General features: G+C 34.9%; 2 protein-coding genes across 7 annotated transcripts in view; one reads left to right on the plus strand and one right to left on the minus strand.

Moving 5' to 3' along the window:
* The window catches only part of sec16b (SEC16 homolog B, endoplasmic reticulum export factor), a 41,094-nt gene extending 29,059 nt beyond the window's left edge, over positions 1 to 12,035 (minus strand). For 3 of the 6 annotated variants that reach the window (XR_015493633.1, XM_087257186.1, XM_087257184.1), the window contains exons 1-9: positions 11,987 to 12,035; positions 10,222 to 10,516; positions 8,824 to 8,924; positions 8,643 to 8,745; positions 8,463 to 8,550; positions 4,922 to 5,042; positions 4,665 to 4,810; positions 1,371 to 1,432; positions 151 to 289 (exon numbers count right to left, since the gene is read on the minus strand). Coding sequence is in view for 4 of the 6 variants with exons in the window: in XM_087257186.1 (XP_087113312.1) it covers positions 151 to 289; positions 1,371 to 1,432; positions 4,665 to 4,810; positions 4,922 to 5,042; positions 8,463 to 8,550; positions 8,643 to 8,745; positions 8,824 to 8,924; positions 10,222 to 10,484 (1,023 nt within the window). In the remaining 2 variants the exon portion in view is untranslated. Of the gene's footprint in view, positions 1 to 150; positions 290 to 1,370; positions 1,433 to 4,664; positions 4,811 to 4,921; positions 5,043 to 8,462; positions 8,551 to 8,642; positions 8,746 to 8,823; positions 8,925 to 10,221; positions 10,517 to 11,588 lie in introns of all 6 variants that reach the window. The other 3 variants (XR_015493634.1, XM_087257187.1, XM_087257185.1) reach the window with 1 other exon arrangement.
* A 4,467-nt stretch (positions 12,036 to 16,502) lies between these two features.
* On the plus strand, positions 16,503 to 20,614 carry gadd45ab (growth arrest and DNA-damage-inducible, alpha, b). Its single transcript, NM_001002216.1, is given in 4 exon segments — positions 16,503 to 16,658; positions 17,015 to 17,116; positions 17,842 to 18,055; positions 19,894 to 20,614. Coding segments are annotated over 4 exon segments (471 nt in total). The 5' UTR covers positions 16,503 to 16,617; the 3' UTR covers positions 20,008 to 20,614.
* The last annotated feature ends 3,978 nt before the right edge of the window (positions 20,615 to 24,592 follow it).

The raw sequence follows: 24,592 nt of genomic DNA on the forward strand, positions 1-24,592 counted from the left end.
CATATTAACAGTGTAAAGGGTGAAACACATGTCAGTAAGTAATTCTAATATGCAGAATTATTTTGAAGGGGTTTTAGTAATTGTAATACTGGTTATATGATCTTTAGATCAGGGTAATAATGAGTTAAAAAAAAAAAAAAAAAAACTTACTCCATTCTGTCTGCACAGCAGTATTAGGAAATGCCACAAGAGGGCAGCAGATGTGTGGTCTTCTAATTTCTCGTCCTTTAGACACATCTCTGACATTTGAATGGCAAAGTTAATGGCATCCACTTTATGCAAATCCTCCCTATACAAAAGAGAAGAAAAACGCAGCTGCAGTTTGGTCAAGTAGATTCTGTTTTTACTACACACAGAGTAACAAACACACCCTATAACCAAATACAGACAGCCAGGGACAAATTAATTTAAATATAAGAATATGTAGCAGGATTATTTAGCAAGAAAATAAACCTAACTATGAAATGTTTTCTTCTGAAAATAAAAAAAAGTTAAAAACTCCATAAACTGAGCTTCAAGTTCAAATGAAATCAATAGCCATATGATTTTGTTAGCTCACATAATCTTTGCATGTCATTAAGAATTAAAAATGTTTGCCTTTGTATTTTTTATGTGAAATCTGAAAATCCTCTTCCTGTTTTTTTATTTATTTATTTATTTACTTAAATTGTCAGATTAGATATGTTTAGGAATTGGGTGTGGTTAACATACTTATCCACTCCCCTTTAACTGTCAGTTTTGACAACAAACAGAAATGATGATTAGCCGGTGTCTGTTAGGTTGTAATAACTCTTCTAAAACTATTTTCCAATCTTTCTTAATAAAATGCCTACTTAACAGCATCCATTCAGCTCGCAGTAGAAAAAAAACAAGCCATGGCCACTGTTTTTTAATTCAATAATCCATTTCTGTATAACTGAATCACAATTTGGAAAAAAAGTGGTCGCAGCTTACAGTTCATATGGACTTTAAACACAAACAGAAGCATCTTTGCAGAACAAAAATCTTTTGTTTGCTGTTATATTACTTTGGTCAAATATAACGTGTGAGAAACCAGTGTGAGTTTCCATGGTTTCCAATGGTGTGGTTGGCATTGTAGCTAGTACTGCATGTTTATTTTATGACTTGTAGCTCTCTAACACACACACAAACACACACAAACTCACACATCTAAGGGATTTAAATATGGGATTATGAGTAAATTAATTGTGGGAATTTTTTTTTAACAAATTACATGCTAACAGAAACTTTATACGCTTTGTTGCACACTATAGGAGTTAATGATTAATTAAATAAAATACATATAAATGAATCTAAGTTTATTTACTGATTTATTTTTTCAATAACAATAATATTTTGAACCTTCATACCTTGCCAGAGGTCCAGGAAAGTCTCTCATATCGTGTTGTGCATGTGTGTCACAGAGAATTACCTAAAATTAAAAAAAAAAAAACTTCAGAAGCAGTATGACATTTATGGGTTTTTTTTTTTTTTTACAGTTTTTTCCAACTGCTTAAACACAGTTTTTTTGTTAAGCTCTTCTTTTCTTATTACACAATTTCTAAAACTTCTTACTCAAACTGCAAAACTGCACAGCAAATCTCCAGAACCAGAAGCTATTTCTCAGTCCTGAGCTTCAATCGCATTAGACACTTTTTTAAAAACACTACACACAACTCTACCAAAACCACAAAAATCTTACATGAAGTGACTTCTTTTTCCAAACACAACTAATGAAAATGTTACACTTATTCACCAGATCACACACACACTCACTGCTTAAATGTGGAAACACTTATTTCTTAAAAGATCACTAAACAATCACTGCTTTACTGTAGTATATGCCTATAAATGGGTCAAAGGCTGTTCTGGTGCAAAAAAAAAAAAAGCCTGGTTCGCCACCTATGTACCTATGTAAACCTTGTAGTTTTGCATCTACCCCATATCCACTTTTTCAAAATCTATATGCCAGCATGACACCTTTCCAGGCAATTGATGCTCTCCACCCCCAAAACCCCCACACACAATTGTGTTCTTTACTGTCTTCTGGAGAATACTTTCACTTTACATATGTTTTTTTTTTTTTTTTTTTTTTACATCCAGTATGTTTATGGTTTTGTTGTATGCTACTGTATACACTAGTAATGTTTGGCCTAATAAATATTTTTAGTTTATATACTAGTTTATATACTGGTTACTCCTCTCAGCAGTTCTGTCACTGTTGAACATTTTATTGAAATGTAGATATAAGCCAATGAAAGAGCAAAGAGATTTAGATTTAAAACAACAGTATTTACATGGTTTATCCAAACATTTACTAAAATGAAAAAAGTGTCTGCCATTTGATGCAAATGCTTCAGTTTTGAGAATTGTGTGTAGAGTTTTGAAAAAAAGGTGACACTGTTTTGAAAATGTGTAAGCAGTTGGAATAAAACTGTAAACAGCAACTGGACTAATCACATTTAGAACATTTTAATTATCATTAAAAGTTAAATTATTGAACCTAAAAAAAATCAGAGAGACTCCAAAGTTTAGGATTTTAAGCCTTCTTATTTTCAGTTTTTTACAGATGCTAGGACACATTTCTCATTATTTAGGTAAGTTTTGCAAAACTCTTCACACAATTCTCCTAATCGACTTTCAACTTGGCAAAACAGTTCATTTCACATTAAAAATACACTACAACTACCAAAACATTTTATTCAGTTCTCAAATAAACTCATTGCTCCAGAACACTAGCAAAGGTTGACAGCTAACAAACACACTTTGTCACCCACAAAACAATGACCTAAAAAGAGCATTAACATGTAGCATTACACAGTGTTTTCTTGTGTAAAACAAGTACACATCTCTGTTTATAATTGCAATATATATTGTTTATAACCGCAATATATGTGACTGAAATGAATCAGACATGATGCAGAATTTGTCAATGTTTTATGCCAATTATTTATTTTTATTTATTTTATTTAATTACAAAATACAAGAATTTGTATACACACCATCCACTGATACAGATATAGTAGTAATGCTAATCTGTCTGGTTAAACTGCATTTTTAGATTTGAGTAACATTAATTAACTTTACAATTATAAATGTTAGTAAGCAGTTTAAAACTGCAGCTACAAATGATGTATTCTTGACTTATAACCAAATGTATAATGTGATAATAAATAATTGTACTTTGATATCTTGATAATGATGAATTTTTCATTACTAAATTAAATATAGCATTATTTACAAACCATTTATTTAAGCATAGTTGGTTGTTTTTTAAGATCATTCAAAATAAGTTAGTTAATGATTAATAAACTATTAAAACTAACTTTATAATTTATTTATAAATTTATAAATAATTTATACATTTATAACTTATTATTCAGGCATATAGTAATGGTTAATTTGTATGTTAAGAAATGCTGTATTAACTCAACTTCATCCAGTTTTGTGACCTAATCTAAAGTGGGGACTATTTATGCTTTAAAATCCCTTATAAATAACAATTAAAGGCTCAGTTAAATTCTAAACAGGAAAAAAGAAAATAAACAACTTTAAACAACATTGATTTCTAATTATTTGAAGATACACAAATGAAACTGTATCAAACAAAAAGTAAATCTTTGCAGCCTTATCTAAAATCAAATGACTACAGTTTAAACATTGCACAATATTATATTGTTAAATTATTATATTGTTGTTGTTTTATCCAATTTGATGTTGTATATTGACACTCCAGTTATTCGGCAATACTTTTTAGACAAGATTGCAACAATGTATTGTTCATATGATGCCAAGCCTTTAATTGTCAAGGGGTTTATAAAGCATGAATAATCCTCACTTTAGATTAGGTTTCCAAACTGCACAAAGTTCTGTTAATAAAGCATTTGTTAACATGCATAGTAACCATTATTATACGCCTGAATAATAAGATACATAAATGTTGATTTCAATAGTTAATTAATCATTTACTAACTCATTCTGAATTATCTTAAAAACCTCCAACTATTCTTAAATACAAATGGTTTGTAAATAATGCAATACTTCATTTAGTAATTAAAAAGCAACCAATTGCAAAGTATGAAAGTACTATTATTAAGCACATTATAAATGTGGTTATAAGTCAAGAATACAGCATTTGTGACTGCAGTTATAAACTGCTTATTAATGCTTATTAATGTAGAGTTAATGCTCAACAAATAATGAATTCACCAGATGCTAATGCTTATTAAATGTTTCATAGTGTGTAGTTATTATTTATTATAATGTGTTACATAATTTGAATTTTTTCAATAAAATTTTGCTGTCGAATTTTGCTGTCTTTTTCAGTTTTGCATTGTTATTATTTTGAACATAAGTTTAACAGTTTTAAAAACAGTATGTAAGCATGTGCAAAATGTCCTGTACGTACAAAGATTTTTGGCAGTTGTGTCTGAGTGAAAAAAGAATTTATGAAATTTGAGATATGTAGCCATTGAATGCACTTTGTGCCAAAACAATAATAATTGATCCTCAGTTTAGCCCACATGGACTTCAGTTGTGTGAAGAGTCCTGCAAAAGTGACCAAAGTATTGAGAAATGTGTACTAGCATCTGTAAAAAACTGTAATCCAACCCAACATCTCATACTATGCCTTAAAACTTAAGTCTGTATCATGTTTTTCTAACCTCCAGGCTGTGGAGTTCCACTTGAGCAGGCTCACCCTCAGAGGCCAGGGCTGGACTGACCCACACAAGCTGACCTGCCGGCCCAAAACTCACTGCCACATGAGGGATGCTGAACTTGAGTGGAGCGACCTCAACGGGCACAACACCTAAATCAGATGACCAACCACAGAAATTCTGAATCCAATGACCAATCAAAAAATAGTTACGCGTTAGTAAGATTAGATAGGTACTGTGTCTGAACTGTGGTTCTGACAAACCTGTGTGAGAAATGAGCTCTAGCTCACTCTGTTCAGCTCCATTCATATACTGACTGAGCTCATAGCTGCTTGAAGACAGACCCGATGCTTTAGAGTTGGCAAGAGCACTATTATCATACACCTGAAAATGAAAAAAAAGCTTTAAGTGCCAATGAACCGGAAGCTGTGATAATTTTTTTTTTTGAATTGTGACGTAGTTTCTAATGGAATAATAAATGACAGTGGCTTTTTCTACTGCGGGATGAATGGATGTAGTAAAATAGGCATTTCATTCATAAAGATCAGGAAAGGGGTTTTAGAAGAGTTATTACAACCTAATAGACTCCTGTTCACAATTTCTATTTGTTGTCAAAATTCACAGTTAAACCAACATGATTAAGTATGTTAGCCACACCCATTACCTCAAAATCACGTAATCTGATAATTTAACTGAAATCAAACAGGAAGTGCACTTTCAGATTTCATTTTTTTCTTAATGACATGCACAGATGAATTATTCACCACAAAACTGGCAATATGATGAGCTAACAGGAAAATACTCTCTGTTTTTATATGGCTCAAAAGTTTCCAAGTATTGTACTTGGAAAGACTGAATTATAGTAGAAAGAGAATCTGCCAGTAACCATATGAGTAATTGGTGGCTCATTACACTATGGCAACCCCTAATAAAGCAGGGAAGAAGCCATAGGAAAGTGACAGAATGGGGCAGTACCTTTAATGTAAAAATGAAATTAAAACTAGTCATATAGTTTTGTCAGCTCACACTGCTAGTTTTGTGGTCAACAATTCATCTGTGTATGTCATTAAGATAAAAAAAAAATGTTTGCAATTGTAATTTAAAATTAAAATCTTATGTTTTCAGTAAAATTCTCAGATCTAAGATCTATTGAGCAATTGGACTTGCTTAACATATTTATCCACACACCCCTAACTGTCAGTTTTGACAACAAACAGAAATGGTGAGGAGGAATCAGTAATAACTCTCCTCAAACCCTTTTCCCAATCTTTCTTGAATTAAATGCCCAGTTTACTACATCCAATCAGCTTGCACTAGAAAAAAACAAGTCACATCCACCTATTTTCATTTAATATTCCATAAAAAAATGTGGTCACAGTCTTCGGTTCATGTGGGCTTTAAAGAGACATCTTTGTACCTTATTTACCCCTAGAACACAATGCTAACTTAATCCTAACTTAAATACAATACTTTTTTAAAGTTTATGATCTTTATGTCTCTATAACTATATTTACTTCATCAATAATTCAGCAACTGTAAAAATACTGTGAATTATAATTACAATTTAAAAATAGTAAAATATGTAATGTGTCAGTGTGTTGCGAAGCTGAATATTCAGCATCATTAATAAAGTTTTTAGCATCAAATGATCACACAAATACTCATTAAAATTATCATTAAAATTGAGAAAAAAATTTTTACATGATTTTTTGATACTTTAAAAAAATTATATAAAATTGTATGTGTTATGATAGTAAAACATTTCCCAGAGATGGGTTGCGACTGAAAGGGCATCCACTGCATAAAAATGTGCTGGATAAGTTAGTGGTTTATTCCGCTGTGGCGACCCCGGATTAATAAAGGGACTAAGCAGACAAGAAAATGAATGAATGAATGAATGACACTAAAACAATTACAATTATTTAATAAATTATTATAAAGGCACCTATTTTACCCCTTTTTCAATATTTAATATGAGCCTTTTGTTGCTTCAGAATCATTCATTCATTTACTTTCTTGTCGGCTTATTCCCTTTATTAATCCGCTGCCACAGCGGAATGAACCGCCAACTTATCCAGCAAGTTTTTACGCAGCGGATGACCTTCCTGTCAAGGTTCTGCCACTTTGGTCTTGTAAATTCTTGTTTTGGTGGCAGATCTCTGACACTACCCGTGTCTGGTCCTGTTTCTGTCTCTATGTGCGCGCGCGCCGTCGTGGGTGTACGCAGAGTGTGCGCGCTCCTGCTTGACGCGGCCGCGCGCGCTCTGCATCCCTCAGACGCGTGCACTCTTGTTCTCGTGTTTGTGTTTCGTCTGTCAGCAGCATGGTGTTTCATTCCCAGCGTCTCAGTCTTGTTGGTTTCGGTTTTGGTCGGCGCTGGGATGAAGCATGCATGCTGCATGTGTGAGCGCACGGTGAGTGTTTTCATTCATCGTGTGCTCGTGTCTTGCGTCTTTTGTCAAAGCACGTGGCTCGGTGTTTACATTGTGGTCACGTGTTTTTGTCGTGTGCTTCAGTGTTGTGTTATGTGAGCGCATGGCTTGTATTGTCTCTCTGTGTCATGCGCTCTCCCGTCTATTGTCTAGTCCCACCCTCCTTGTTAACCCATTATTAGTTAATTGTGTTCACCTGTGTGTCAATTTACTTTTTGCTTTATAATCCCCCTCATGTTTTCAGTCCTTTGCCAGTTCGTTGTCTACACTCCCCGTGTTCCTGCTCCAGTCTTGTCTTGCCTTGCCTTGCCTTGCCTTGCCTTGCCTTGCCTTGCCTTGCCTTGTCTTGTCAGTCCAGCTAAGTTTGTGTGTTTTGTTAATGTCTTCCCCCTCGGGGTAGTTTTGTTTTGCCTTTTTGTTTTATTTGTACTTTATTATTAATAAAACCCAATTATTGTTTGCACTTGAGTCCTCGCTCCCTCATCCTTCCCGAACCCTGACACTTCCAGAAGCAAGCCATCTATGGGAAATTGCTTCAGAATTGAAGCTGTTATGCAAAAAAGCTGATTCTCCCCTTCCACAGTTTTTAGAGTATGTGCATGTCAGAGGCATAAAGATCGCTCCGATGGGTGTAACCTTCATCTGCTGTGTTTCGCATAGATAAACAGCACAGTGACAGACAAGAATGAAGCAGATCTCCCTTACTACATTAAGAACTTTCTTAATTCAAGCCTTTCTGCAACGATGAGTCGTACACTATCTAGTTATAAAGCTTGTTCTTTTTTAATTTTACTGATGTGCGGCTGTGGTAATGAATTACCCAGCAATTTTCCTTATTACATTTTTTCTTTTTATTTTAAAAACTTTTAAACTTGTAAAACTCATTCTTGAGATGCAGATGATCACAGAGAGCTGAACAGATCTTTTAATCCCAGTTGCTTTGTGCTTGCCTGTCTTGTGGATATACTTTTACGCGTTACTATGGACACATGTTAATACATGGCAGTCAATCAATTTGGTGGACAGGGAAACCGCACTCATACATCACGTTGAAGTGGGCCTCAGTATTGCAGTATTGTATTGTATTGTATTTGGATCCTATTTTAACATCAGGAAATTAAAAAAAGAGACTTATTGTGTTTATATTACTTCAATTTGACTGTGGACACACTATACCTACACATAATTCTGTCCAAACAGCTTTCAAAAGTTGATTTTCACCATAGGTGACTTTTAAAATATGAGTCTTTTCAATCAATCAATCAATCAATCAATCAATTTTAATCAATCCCCCTACACCATTGAACACCAATGCATAGAATAAAGTGTAAACTTTATTACAATGTATGAAAAGTAATTTCTGAAAACATACCTCTCCAGTTCTATTTCCGTTGTCCATGCTTTCTCTGTGTCTCTCTGATACACCACGGTCATGCTGACTGTCTGTTTTAAAGCTATAGCTGTTAAAGAAAGGCAAGGACCCTTAATTTAAAATAAACACTAAATCATTAGATTGACAGTATTAGCGTATGAGAACAAGTCATTGACAGACCCCTGCTGATCAGAGTATGAAGCTCTTGCAGACTCCTGCGTCAGTCCTCGGCCCTGATGACCCTCTGTCCTCCAGCCATCTGTCTGGCTCCAGCCGCCGCCATCTATAAAACCAAAATGAGACTTGAGATTGAGTTTTTGTGATAATTAAAAACTGCAGGCTCAGACTGAATATCATGTACCTGGAGAGCTGTATTGTGTTCTGTGATAACCGTGATAATCATAATAGCCATAGTCTTCCCTGTAGGGCCAGTAGCTGGAAGTGGAGTAGTCATATTCCTGCCTGAATGCATTAGCAGTTAGCAGTTAGGTCTTTTGCACTGTGATTTATTGACAAATGATACATTGTAAAATATGAATACCGTTTAAAATAACTGTTTTCTATTGTCTTATATCTTGTGAAAGATTTGAGGATTTTCTGATGAGCAAACAGTTAAATATGCTTATATTGTATTTAGATAAATATTCCAAAAAAAAATACACCTTTCTTTCCTTTCCTTGCTGAATAAATAAAAATAAATAAATAAATAAAACCTTCCTAAACTCGTGATGCATATTTTAAGACTAATTAGATACTAAAAATTTGTCTTTATCATGTGATAATTTTTAAATGTGGGTTAAAAATATCATAAAACAAGATAAATGTACTAAAGATAATTAATCAACTGGGAAGCAAACCTACAAAAAATGTTCTTATTCCTTAATTAATATTACTTTTTATACTATTTTATCACAAATCTTTTGCCACAATGTTTTTATTTTATTTTGTTTATAGTTTGTATGCATGCCTTTTACAATCATACATCTTTTTTTTACAAACACAACATAGCTGTGTTTACTAAATATCCAAATTAAACCATATATATAAAAACAAAAATCCATCACTATTCTATTTTTTTTTCTTACTCCACCAGCAAATTATGAATACTTCTGTGTTCATTTTGTTTCTGTAAACCTTATCTTGAATTATTATTTTATGAAATAGAAATACACCAATAAAACGATTAACTGGGTAATGAATATAATTCAGAAATACTTTCTAAAAACAAATATAACTTTTTAATGCAAATTGACTCCTCATATACATGCATTTGGCTGATGTGATGGAAACTTTATACACTGTGTTGATGATGATATTGAAGATTTACAATTATATATTGATATTATAAATTTATTAAGGATTTGCTTATAGGTAAAGATCAAATGCATTATAATAATTGGGCTATGACAGCCATTTGTAGAGAAATTCTTATCTAAAACATTATAACATTGTCTTTAAAAATACCTGTGAGCCCATCCTTGGATTATTTTGCTCACAGAGGCTGTCTGTTTGTAAACTGAACATTCTCCGAAGAATTAACTGACTTTATTCACTTTTAGTCTTCATATTAAAATGTATTCTTTGTAAACAGGAAGAAAATTATTTACTTTTACATTGACCATAAAAAACATAAGATAAACACTGACTATAATATTGAAATATTATTATATTATTGATGATACTTACAATGTTATAATTACAGTATTATTATAGAATTTAAATCATTTTAATATTTTTTTTTTTTTTTTTGCTGATTTACCTGGAGTGTGGTCTGAAGTGTGAGGGTTGGTTGGATGCATAAGCGCTGCTATATCCAGGAATATACTCTGGTTTAGGAGGAGGACTGGTCATGTAGCTTCCATAACGAGGATCCACCTGCTGCCACTGTCTTTCTCTCCCTCTCGACTCTGTTGGTGGGTAGTAATACTGTGATTGATGTGAGGATCTGTAGTGGTCATCTCTGTCACTAGATTGGTACTGATAGCCTGGCATGCGCCAGCCTTCCCTTCTGGGCTCCATCATGAGACACAGAACTGGATAAACCTAAAAAAAAACTGCACACACACGCACGCGCACACACACACACACACACACACACACACACACACACACACACACACACACACACGCACACACACGCACACGCACACACACACAGTCAGTTGTTAGAGATAACAGGGCATATTCTTTTCAGCTGTATACACAAATCAATTGCAATCAGTCAGCACAGATCCAGAAGCTCTTTATCAGGGAGCAGTAAATCTAAACCAACCTTTGGTTTCAGTTCTGTTACTGTTTTAATGATGGCTTACGATGTAACTACAGATATCAGTGCAAGATTATAAAACTATGAATGCAACAAAGTGAATCTTATAGATTTTTTGTTTTTAAAGGGTGTATGAAAAACTGATCTCGCTTGATTATACTTATATAATGTACCTACTGTTTGTTTGTAGGGCTACTTAATAAGCTTACGTTGCATTGCAAAACATATATTGAATAAAATAAATAAATAAAATATGACTATTAAAAAGTGTGTATGTATGCAATAAGTGCACTGTATCAAATGATTCATTTAAATGTTAGCACATGGCATTAAAACATTTACAGTGACCATTTACCTACACTACTAACACAACTAAGGCTTGGAAACATAAAAACTGCAGTTATTGCTATATTATATAGTTACATTGAGGTAAAGTGTTTTATTCACACATTCGTACTTTCTCCTTAATAATATCATTTCAGAAAAGTATTCAATGCAAACTCTAAATAGTGAAATCATATCAGCAGCCAATGACTATCAAAAATACAACATTGCTCACAGTCATTTAAAAAGTGCTAATGTTGTTTTGGAGTCACACTTACATCATGTCAATTTAGTCCAAATATTCAAAGTACCATGGTAAAAGAAATAGGAAGCTGTCACTGAACAAATGTGCGAATATAAAACCAACTTTACTACAATGTATTACTGTACAGAGAAGGTTTGTACATACATGATGTTTTTTTAATTAATAACTGGCAACTTATAAAGCAAAATAAAGCATTTATTATTATTTACATTAAATATATTTGACTAAATCAAAGAAATACTTCCTCACAGTATAATTTCAATTAACTCACAGCTTCAATTTGAGACGTTTCCATAAACACAGCCACGTTCAGTGTGTGTGCGCGCGCTTCGGTGAGATTGCTGTCATAGTTTCAAAGTGCACATGCCACATCATTTTAGAGCACAACAAACAAACTGACTCCAGTCTCAAAGTCTCTCAAATTTTTCAGTGGCCTCCTAAATGGCTTGATTTAAAAGGTCAGTCACAATATTTGATGGACATATGTGTGGCTACTTTAAACAGATGTTGTCAACAGCTGGCAATCGGTTTTTTATTATATTTACTCTAAACACATCTCTGATGCCGTACTTTTTGTGTAAAATGACTAAGGCGTTTATACGTTTTAAAAACGTATTTTCTTATTAAAAAATAACGGTAGAAGTAAAATAAATCAAGGCAAAGACTTACAGTGTGTTTGCATACAGCTGTTTGACAGGCGCCCCTGGCTTTCTGTGCTCACTCCCATATTCGGAGTATTTAGCTGCGTCCCAAATGGCACACTATACACTATGCACTCATGCACTATGTACTTATGCACTTACACACTCAACAGGATAGTATATGTATGTAGTGTTGTCCCAAATGGCACACTAATGTTTTTTTACTAAGCGGAAATTCAACCCGTTTCCCTGATGACGTTTGACTGTTGCCAAATCAGTGAAATAAACGACTGAATTATCAAGTAATACCTGCCGTGAGTATTGCCGCATTTACCATGCGGAGGCGCTATAATCACTCTCGTAGGAGAATTTTGCTTTCACTATCCAAAATAAATAAAGTTATTCAACATGTGCGTCCGATCGCTCCGCCCCTTCCGCTACGTAAGCAAACCTGCGGTCGTTGAGTGCGTGAAGTGTCCATCATACCACACTTCATTTTAGCGGCTGAATGAGTGCATCATCCGGGTAATTAAAGTGCACTTATTATTTTGAGAGTTTTCAATGTGAACACACTACTTACACTATTTATACTACAAAATGGCGTAAAATAGTGCATAAGTATGCGATTTGGGACGCAGCTTTTGAAGTTGCCACGTCGTGCGGAACCATTGTGCACAGACGCTGAAGCTGCTCGGAGACGCACTGGAGGAGCGCAGTATTGCTCATGGAAGTCGGTGAATGCCATGTTAGGAAGGGAAACACTCCACATTATCAGTTGGAACAACAGGTGTATTTTACATAAAAGGAAATCTTAATTTTTTTAATGACTGGTTTGACAAAGGAGTTTGGAATGTAATTCATTAAATGGATGATGACAGTAATATGTCAAGTTATGATCATTTTAAGTTAAAATTAAATTTTATTGTTCAAATAGAGGATTCTTTGGTTGTCAAAGCTATTCCTGTTGCTTTGAGGAATTTAGTTAAAGGTATAGTGCAATACTTTTTTGTAATACCTACACTGGTTGATTTGTTTATTGATAATTATTTATTTCTGGATATTAAATGCAACAACAAGATCTTGAGATCACTACTGACAAACAAATGTTTTCCTCTTCCTGTTAAAAGAAAAGTTTTATCTGAAATATTTTCTAAAGCGGACCTTATTGAAGTTAGAAAAACATACCTGTCATTTCCCTTGTTGCCTAAAATGAAAGAAGTACATGTCAAAACAATTAATGACAATTATCCATGTAATGAATTTCTTAGAATAAGATTTATTTAGACAGTAATGCTTGTATTTTCTGCTTGAAAGATATTGAATCTCAGGAACATCTTTTTTTATAGTTGTTCTGTTGTCAAATCCTTTTGGGACAGACTGTATGAGTGGTTGATAACAAAAATGTTTTTTTTTTTTTATGAAAAACAAAGAAATTGATTTTCTGTGTAATAATATGTTGATTGTAGCAACATTTTATATTCATAAATGTATATTTGTTAAAGTTTCTCCTTGTTTCTCAGCATTTAAGAATGATTTCAACATGTTATACTGTATAAATCCATAAAACAGGTAAAACAAAATGTGACTCAAAGCTCTCTAAACTTTTGTCAGCTTATATGGACTGACCCCCTGAATGTAATGTATTTTCTTTTATGATATTTAAGGTTTATTTATGTTATTGTTATTATGATTTTGTACTATTTGGTTTATTATATGCTGCTTGGATATGATGTTATATATGTTTACCAATGGAAGTTGAAAATGCCTGTTTGTTATATGAAGGTTAATAAAAAAAAACACTTTAGGTTTAAAAATGAATACAAAAAAACAAAACAAAAAATGTTAATTGTATCTCCCTAAAATTACTTCACCTTTTTAAAACCACAAAGAAGTATAACCATATATCTGGTTCTCTTCCAGAGCTTACAATTAAGGGCCTTGCCTTGCTATCATGGATAAAAATGTAATAATACGATAAGTTGGCAGTTCATTCCACTGTGGCGACCCCAGATCAATAAAGGGACTAGGCTGAAAAGAAAATGAATGAATGAACATTAGGAAAATCCTAACTGCAGAAAAAAGTGTTCTTTTATTTTTTATGATTCCATGACTTCTACACAGAGTAATCCCAAAGCTCTTAAGACATCCCAACTGCTAAACAAATACTTAATGTCCGTGAGTAATTTTTGCTGTTAATTCCCTTGTTTAATGTTGTATGTAGCTATAATTATGTACTCTCCTGTTTAATCAATTTTAAAAAAGAAGAAATAAAATAGTGTGACAAAAGGAAAAAAAAAATTAGGAAGGGAACTGTGTAACATTTCAACACAGTTAATATTATTTATCACATACAATGTTCTTTTTAAATGTCAATGCATTGTATAAAAGTGATATTTATTAAATTAAATTAAACTCAGCTGTATATTTTTACCAGCTCATTAATATATAGATGTGCTAACTCAATTTACGGCAATATTTACTGCCAACTGTTAAAATGCTGACATAGGCTAACTGTGTTTTAAATGCATATTTCCATATAAACACACAGTTTTGTTTTTGTGAATTGTACATTACACAGGGTCCCATTGTTTCTATTATCCACAAACTTCTGTCAGGCGACACAGTGGCACAGTAGGTAGTGCTGTTGCCTCACAGCAAGAAGGTCGCTGAGTCGCTGGTTCGATCCTCGGCTCAGTTGGCGTTTCTGTGTGGAGTTTGCATGTTCCCCTGCCTTCGCGTGGGTTTCCTCCGGAGTCCAAAGACATGCGGTACAGGTTAATTGGGTAAAAAATTGTCCGTAGTGTATGAGTGTGTGAATGTGCGTGTGGAAGTTTACCAGAGATGGGTTGGGCTGAAAGGGCATCTGCTGCGTAAAAATGTGCTGGATAAGTTGGTGTTTCATTCCGCTGTGGCGACCTCGGATTAATAAAGTCACTAAGCTGACAAGAAAATGAATGAATGAATGAATAAACGTCTATCAGAAATGTTCTCATAAATCACCACCATCTTGTAATACCTGTGCCTTACATCGTTATTCAGATTGTGTCCTGATATGGACCCAGTCAATACTCTCTTAGTTAAATACAAAAAAATATATCGATAAAAGTTTTTCCGTCACTAACTCCATTTAATGTCTGACATGGCATCACTGAGATATGCAGTCTCAGCTTGCATCATAAAGGCTGCATCCAGATACTATTGGAGCCCCTAGTTCTTATTTTGGCTCTACAGTTCATTAAATTTGCTTTGGAAAGATTTTTCCCTTTTTGTAATTAAGAACGTTGATAAAGACTTTTCCTTACATTGGGAAAATGTTTTGTTGATTACAAAACTGAACCTTTACATAAAATGAAATATATTTCCTTTATCTGTTTATCTTATTAACACAATTTTTTAAACAAAATGTAAATTTACAAGCCAAAAACCTAATTAATTTTCATTCATTTTCTTTTCGGCTTAGTCCTTTTATTAATCCGGGGTCGCCACAGCAGAATGAACCGCCAACTTATCCCGCACGTTTTTACACAGCGGATGCCCTTCCAGCCGCAACCCATCCTTGACAATATATATGTATGTGTATATATATATGTTAAAAATTACGGAATGACTTTGAACTATTTCTAACTCTTCTACAAAAAAGGCTTTAAAAACAGCTGAAATTTGTAAATTATATAGTATTTTTCTATAATGTTTGATGTACATACCCCATTATATATTTTCACTTTTTGCATAATAAAAAAGCAATTATCTTGAAACTATTAACCTTGCGTGTAATTTATCTTATTTTATTATGATAACAAAATAAAAAACATCCAAGGCTAACAGTTTATATTTTTGGTTTAGGTTGTGCTTAGCGTAATACCTAATAAGGTTCCATAGTTAATTTTAACACGAAAAATACAAATAACAAATTATTAATTGTAGGTTGGCCTATGCTCATTTCAACATTAATACACAACATCCAATTAAAATAAATATTTTAGTTAGTTTACTATTATTTCATAGGACTGAGCCATGAAGAGCGAGAGCTTTATCATTGTTGACTAAATCATGCAATTATATAAACAATTATTAACTTACACTAAAAATATATATTTTTAAAAACAATGTAAAACTGTATCTTTTTTTTTAGATAATAATATTAGTTTTTGCATATAACTAATAAAAATGTGCAGTGATTACTGACTACAAGAATCCGTGGACTTCACTAACTTCGCCACCAGATGTCACTTTAACCTCTTGTACGTTTTTTATCATGAAGAAAATTCTAAATCGTGGCCCAGACAACATATTTATATATTCATTTATTTTTAGAATCATTTAAGTATATTAATGAGCGGCTGCCTGAGAATTACTGTGCGTTGCATGTACATATATAGAAAAATTATTTACACTAAGACGTTTTAAAAGTAACCATATTTAGATATGTAAATACAGTCACTGTTGCCGTGTTCATACATGCGCGTTCATGTGATCTGACCAATCAGAAAGGAGTATGTAAATGAGACTCAAGCGAGTACTCTACCGTCTCATGATGCGAGCCTCACACTTTATCGCTTGACTCAGACTCTACCGCATATTCTTGTGTCTGGATCACACAGGATTACAGAGAACCGTGCGCGACACATACTGTAAGGATATCTGTCTCTAACGTGCAATATGACTTTTGAAGAACCGTGTGGAGATAACGCAACGGAAAGGTATGTTTTTATATTAAATGCACTGGTTTTGCATAAAAGCTCGAAGCGACAGTCACGCGCGTGTTGTCCGTTTGTGTCGTTAAAAGCTCGTGAAAATCAGAAATCGTTTTCCAAAAGCTAATGCAGACGTCATGTTGATGATCTGCTCAATCTGTCCTTGCATGAGTGTCCTGTTACTTGCATAAATGTTGTGCGGAAGTTTTATCAACCGACAATGCTTGTGATATTGATGATTAAATTTGATTCATATTTTGCAAATCGCGTTTATGCAGAACGCTTTTGGACAGGTGGCCTTTTTGTTTTGTACGAGTTATCGCTTGTAACGCTAACTCTACTGTGTTTTAATGGTTTTGCAGAATGGACTCTGTTGAAAAGGCACTGGAAGAGGTCCTGACAGCTGCATTACCTCAGGGTTGCATCACTGTGGGAGTTTATGAAGCAGCGAAGTCGCTTAATGTGTAAGTAGTCATGACAGATCCTTTACTAACCATAGCTGGGCCATTCCTCTCTTTAAAATGTAAGATATGTTAGGATATGTTGTTCATCTAGATTAAAATCATACATTTATTTTAAATTGGCCATCGCTGGTACGCTAGTAGCACACTGTAAGGTGTTTTACTAAGACAGCACGACAAAGTTAACGTTATTTCATTTGTGTGTGTTCAAATACTTAACTGCCAGAGGCTTTAGCAATGAATTCAATCTTCTGAAGTCAAAATGGCCAAACTGCAACAGAGTGTAATTTTGAACATCTAGCATGAAGGGTCTGAAAGTTGCAGGTGACAACCAGTCATCTCTGTTAAACTGGGCTTGCTTTTATATAAGTTGCTGATTTTTGATGCTCTTTTGACAGTGTCAATGTATTTAGCAACATGAACAAACAGTGAACAGTTCATTTATTTCAGTATTGGTAATCTTTTTTTTTATGTAATGGAGAAAAAAAGTGCATCATTGTTAGCTCACAATGCATTAACTAATGTTCATTTGGATTTGAATAATGCATTATTAAATGTTAAACAATGATTAATAAATGCTGTAAAAGTATTGTTCATTATTAGTTAATGTCAATCAATTTAAGAACTAATGAAACCTTATATAAAGTGTGACCATATTTGTCAGTCATCTGTTTTATTAAATTTGTTTGCACATTTTTTCAAATGTACTTTCATTGACATTTTTGCAGGGACCCAGACAACGTGGTCTTGTGTCTGCTGGCCACAGATGAGGAGGATGTAAAAGATGTGGCCCTCCAGATCCATTTTACCCTGATTCAAGCCTTCTGTTGTGAGAACGACATCAATATCTTGCGAGTGAACAACATGAGACGTCTGGCAGAGATCCTGGAGGGCATGAAACCGGGAGGAGAGTCGATGGACCTCCACTGTGTATTAGTCACCGTATGTGTCATTTCATTTCCCCTTGCACGCGAGCTGTGAGCTCAAAAGCACAGATCGATCACAGCTGCAGAGTTGTTCATGCATATTCATAATTAACTGCCAGGAAGGTTTAGTTAAGCTCTTTGAGGGCGGCACGACTGAAGTAGTTGAAAGTTCAATGATCCATTAGAGCGTCTGTGATGTGGAATTCCTGCCGGTCTGGGGCTGCAGTTAACTGGCAGGTCTTCAGAGTGATATAATAGCAGTGCTGAACTTCTGTGGCGGTCTTTAGTATTCGCAGAACTTCCTGTGCAACACTGGGGCATTTCTGCAAACACAGTTTCCTGGAAGAAAAGCTCTGTGAAGTGACCATCTTTAACAAATTAGAGAGAGGCCCTTTGAAAACAAGTGCTTGTCCGTTTAACCAGCAGCTGTTAAAAGCACTCGCTTCTGTGGACTGAGGAATTAGGGCTGCAGGATTTTTAGGGGGCAATAATTTGTTTTAAAAAATGTTCCAAATTCCTTAAATAGCATCATTTGGATTGTTAAAATATATAAGAGGATGGATGATTTTGTTGGGAGATCATCTGCATTAAAAAGAAATTAATGATTAAATAATTTAATTTAGTCTGAAGAATTAATGGCAAAACCTTTTTTAGGGTTTAGGGATTCTCATTATCAAGTATGGAAGTTATTTGATTTACTTTCTGTTCTATATTGGGGTCGAAATTTTGAAATACCTGAGCATCAGTATATTTTTAGCGTATGCCTTCCACTCACACTGAGTGCAGCAATTATAATACATTAGTCTGGTTGTTTTCCTTTGCAATAACAAAATAAACTCACTACGAAAAATAAAGTAGTAAAGAAAGCATCTTAGTTAGTTGAACAGAGCTGTTTGCGGTACACTTTGAATTGAAAATGTACTAGGGCTGCATGCAGTACTGTCACAAGCCTAATTGGCGCTGTTGGCAAATGACAATCGTGCTGCCCTCGTCATGTTTATGCTGTAGTTTTACCGACGACTGTGAAAATTGAGCGGCGGGGGCTGGGGGGGGTTGGTGTGTCGCAGTCAAAAGTGAATAGCATGGGGGGTAGGGGTCTCCATGCAAGATGCTGCCCATGCCTAAATCCGCCACTGACTGCATGATTAATCGCAGGCGAGTGTCATGCTCATCTTGTCAGTAAAGCTGGCTCTGTAATGAGCAGTAACTCTCCAGCACCTGCTTTCAGATGGAACAGAGTTTTCTACATTATTATTATTAGTCACTGAATTGATAAAAGTGGTTACAGGATGCCCTCTTAAGAGCTTTACTACTGATTACAGAGCCATGTTTCCTGACAAGATGTGCATGAGAATTGCAGGATTTTGCAGAATTGCGATCTTTATTTAATTTTGAGTAATCGTGCAGCCCTAAAATACCACCAACTGCTCCCAGGGAGTATATACAAATATATATCGCAAAAACATTTAATGCTCACATGAGATGGTTTCTCAGGCAATTCTGAATTTTTTATTTAATTTTTTTTGTTAATTTGAAATTGAATCATATTTTTATGGTTGACTGAAGATGTTCACGAGAATCAGAACTTAAAGTGTGAAAAGTTAACTTAATTTTGCCCGAGTATAGTTCCAAACAGTGTCTCGCCAGTTTTTGATTTTTGTTTGAAATATTTTGACGTAAATTTATTTTGACGTTCTGCCTGCAAATTCCACTCCTCACTCTGATGGCATATAAATCCATTTCCTTGTAACACCCATTTTATTTTGATGTGCCCTGCAGTTCTGAACCAATCTAGAATACATGCAGCATACAACTACGCATCTCAACATTTCTGTTTTTTTCTCTATCTCCCAGAATCCTCAGTCATCCACATGGAAAGATCCAGCGCTCAGCAAACTGAATCGATTCTGTAGAGACAGTCGGGGTTTGGACCAGTGGGTGCCAGTCATCAATCTCCCCGAACGATGAACAGAAGCAAACAATCTACTTCACAGCTTTTACAAGCTACCGCACAAGATTGGAGTTCTGCTCTGGATGAAGCCTAATAATAACGAGGGATTAACCAAACGCACTGGATGAAATGTATTCCAGCAAACCCAATGATCAGAACAAGTGTGGATTTTGTGTTTCCAGGTGATTCAGAACAGGAAAAATGAATGAATGACTCGGCGCTGTGTTCAAAGTGCTGCAGGGATTGAGTTTACCGGGAAAGAGACTGGACAGGAAACTGAATCACACATGCTGGATTGGAGTTTTAAGACTGGAGCACGTGCAGCTGGAATCTACTCGAGCAAATGTGATCTGGCTGTCTGAGATCAGATGGGCTGGGAAATGTTGGGCTTTTTGCAGCCTCGCTGCAAGAGCATAACTCATGATATCAATGCTGTCCTGTATTATAATTATTTAAAAGGGAATATACATGTTTTATTGATTTGAGTAGAAATGAGTTACTTGTTTAACAGTTTTACAAAATGTTCTCTTTGTATTTTAAAATGTTAATTTATTCACTGTATTTATATTGTCGCGTTCATCCTCAGAAAGTGTTCAAAATAAAATGTCAGATCCACAAACTTCAGTCTTTGGAGGTGTGTGTGTGTTGTCTGAGAGTTTGGTTTATCAGCATGTAATTGTTTACATTTACACTGTAAAAAGTGATTAGTTGACTTTATTTTAAAATGAGAGTAAACTTGCTGCCTTATAATTAGTAAACAAATTGTGCATAATTATAAAAGTTAAGTCAATGGGTTTACTTTCTTTTTTTAAGTAAAATCAAGTGTTTACTCACTTTTTTTAAAGCAAAGCAACTAATCACTTTTTACAGTGTGTAGTCATGTTACATTTATTAGATGATAGCAAATGTGATAGCGACATTATTTCAACAGTACTTTAAACTTTTGCAAATTGTAAAAATACAATTTTACTCTAAATATTTGATCATTCAGTCAGCTTATAGTTTCTATTTCAGAGGTCACCACGGTGGAATGAACCGCCAACTATTCCAGCATTTGTTTTATGTAGCGGATGCCCTTCCAGCATCAACCCAGTACTGGGAAATGCCCATACACACTCATTCACACACACACTCATACACTACGGACAATTTAGGTTGTTCAATTTACTTTACCGCAGGAAATCCATGTAAACAATCCCAACTGTCCCAGCCAGAACTCAAACCAGTGACCTTCTTGCTATGAGGTGATAGTGCTAACCACTGAGTCACCGTGACCCCTTCACAATTTCAGCAGTTTGCTTAAAAAAAAGTTTAAAATTTGAATATGTTGACCTTTATTCATTAAGACTATTTTATTAAATCAGACATATCATTAAAACAATAATATTAGCTTGTCAAATCCAAAATGGTTGAGAGGGTGCTCGCTGCAGAGCCATTTGAGGAGAGCTGAGCTCCAGCGAGGGGGAGCATGAGCTGTCGCTCCTCCTCCTGTAAGCTGTTTTAATGCGTACACCAACCCCACCCCTAACCCTACCCCCAGTGACATCACTCGTAGAAGAAGTGCAAAATAGGTGGAGCTCAAGCTTAAGCTCCCCCTCGCTGGAGCTCAGCTCTCCTCAAATGGCTCTGCAGCGAGCACCACTTGAAATGGTTTAACATAAGTCACAATTCCTCTTGCAACTATAAAACATTGTTAAATGTAAACTTTATTATTATTATTACTATTATTTTTTACATTTGGACAGAAGTTAGTAAGGAAGTGTGATTAAAGTAATACATTTATCCAGCAAGGACACATTGTATTTAAAGGTATTTAGCACTATTGAATAAACTAAACAAATAAAATACTGAAATAAAAATAAGAGTTTAGATGCAAAAACCTTTTAGTGCTGTCTGAAATTTCCATTGAAAATGAGCATTTTTCTCAGACTTCTATGTTTATGTTGAGTTATTTCCTTTCAAAGACCTTTAAACCATTGTATTCTTTGCTATAACCTTGAAATTACTGAACCTACAGAAAGGAGCCTGATAAAAAAAAAACTTTCATTTTTAAAAGAAATTTCAAACACTTTTCGAAGTTTTTGCATCTGAACTCTACATTTATTGTGTTCCTACAGTCAACTAGCATGTTTAAAAAAACATTAAACCATTTTTATACTTTGCCATTATTCTTATCCTTAGTTGCTTATTTTGTAAATTTAAATAAGCTCACAATAACTTGTATGTCTTTGCATAAATAAAGCAGTTACACTAAATTACAATAAAACATTGAAAACACTGAAAAATGACACTTGACTCTCTACCCCCTGCCCCCTTTGTTGGACATCTTTTATCCAGTTACCTTTAGATAACATACAGGGCAGTTTGTAAGTGTAATTGGGCTTTGTTTTGTCAACAGCATTTTGAAAAGCATCCAGCAGCTTTCTTCTCTCGTACGACTAAAATAAGCTGCTTCCACCAGTAGGCGGGACAGAGAATTCCATTACGTTCACTACGGCAGCTGGGAGACGCATGACGTCGGGTCATCAAGGCCTTGTGTCTTTACACAAAACAGCAGATATAATCTGAGCACTGACCAAGCCAGAAATAGAAACAGAGCTGAGAGAGTGAGTCATAGGTGACAGCATCAGCACACGCAACGGGACGGCTGGGGGACACGCATGAGTTCAAATGCAAACTAAGACAACAAATATTAAAAAATAAATCCCTCATGGAATGAGTCAAGGCTAGAGCAGGAGAGCTGACAGCTAAAAATAACCTTCTGTTCTCTTTTGCTGAGTCTAGGCAAAAATGAGGCAGAATGAAGAGTCACTGATAACCAGTGTAAAATGGTCATATGATTTCCAGTTAGAGCTGTGCTGCATTATTCAAATGATGAATCCTGGAAAGCAGAGATCCTTTAGTAGAATGGCAGAGAGTCTTTCAAACTGTACAGTTATTCTGATCAGGACACAGTAAGACTGTTTTTTTTTTTTTTTGGATGGAGCGGGAATACACAATATGCTTTGAGGTCAAATGTCATTTTAAAATGCTAAATATTTTAATTAAACTAGAATAGCAATTTTCAGATATCAAAATAATACCAATTAATTTCTCATTGTGACACTTAAATCAACTTAAACTGATTTAGACATTGAAAACTTCTAATTGTATAAATTCATTCATTTTTTTTTCCTTTGGCTTAGTCCCTTTATTCATCTGGGGTCGCCATAGTGGAATGAACCTCAAACTTGCATTCAACCAGCATTCTTTACACAGCGGATGCCCTTCCAGCTGCAACCCAGTACTGGGAAACACCCATACACACCCATTCATATTGATAGACTACAGCCAACTTAGTTTATTCAATTTACCTATAGCGCATGTCTTTGGACTGCGGGGAAACCAGGCACTTGGAGGAAACCCACGTGAACACGGGGAGAACATGCAAACTCCACACAGAAATGCCAACTGCCCTAGGGACTTGAACCAGCAATTTTCTTGCTGTAAGATGACACCGCGACAGTGTTAACCACCGTGCTACTGTGTTATCCATATATTAATAAATGATTTTTTAGGCAGATCACACTTTCATATGGGACATTTATCTTGAGTTCATAAAAGTGAACACACACACATATACACATACCTAACCCTAAACCTTCTATTTTCCAGTTTTTACTGTTGTATTTTACTGACTTATAGCTTATATCTAATAAAGAATTTTGTTTTTCATTTCTTTTCTTTTCTTTTTTTTTTTTTTGCTCATTTGAGCATATTTAGATTTTCAGATAAACGTGTAACCATGGTAACCTTTGATTTGGCCCAAGGAAGAATGATGGGGATGGTTTAAAGATTGTGATTTCATTAATTCATTTTCTTGTCGGCTTAGTCCCTTTATTTATCCGGGGTCGCCACAGCAGAATGAACCGCCAATTTATCCAGCATATTTTTACACAGCGGATGCCCTTCCATCCGCAACCCATCTCTGGGAAACAAACACACACACACACTATGGACTGTGGGGGAAACCGGAGCACCGGGAAGAAACATGCAAACTCCACACAGAAATGCCAACTGAGCCGAGGTTCGAACCAGTGACCCAGCGACCTTCTTGCTATGAGGTGACAGCACTACCTACAGCGCCACAGTGAATGAACACTCAAAGTCTTTTTCTCACTTAGGTTTTACATCACGAATATTACAAGCCATTAGCTGTAACAACTTGACGTAGATGAAAGACGAGATCCTTACAGATCATTTATACAAGGTTGGAGGGGCAAGTGGATGAAAAATACTAGAACATTTTTGTTCAAAAACAAATTTGTAGCAAATTTTTACATCTTTATTATCACACTAAAATGTGCTGCAAATATATGTGAGAGAACCAGCTTGACAGGGATATTTCTGTTCTAGGTTGCCTATAAGTAAATAAGTAAATGGGACTGACATTTCATCTGCATTTCAGTGACCTCTGGAGTTTCTGCCATTAACCGCATTCTGCTAAACTCAGGTATGCAGGTAAATGGGGCGACGCAGCAGTTCTTTCTCTCCAGATGTGCCTACAGCTGGGAAACTCCAGCTTTATGGGATTGAGGTCGTGATTTAAGTGGAAGTGAGTCC

Source organism: Danio rerio, chromosome 6 (assembly GCF_052040795.2).
Source record: "Danio rerio strain M-AB ecotype USA chromosome 6, GRCz13ab, whole genome shotgun sequence".
Lineage (NCBI taxonomy): Eukaryota > Metazoa > Chordata > Actinopteri > Cypriniformes > Danionidae > Danio > Danio rerio.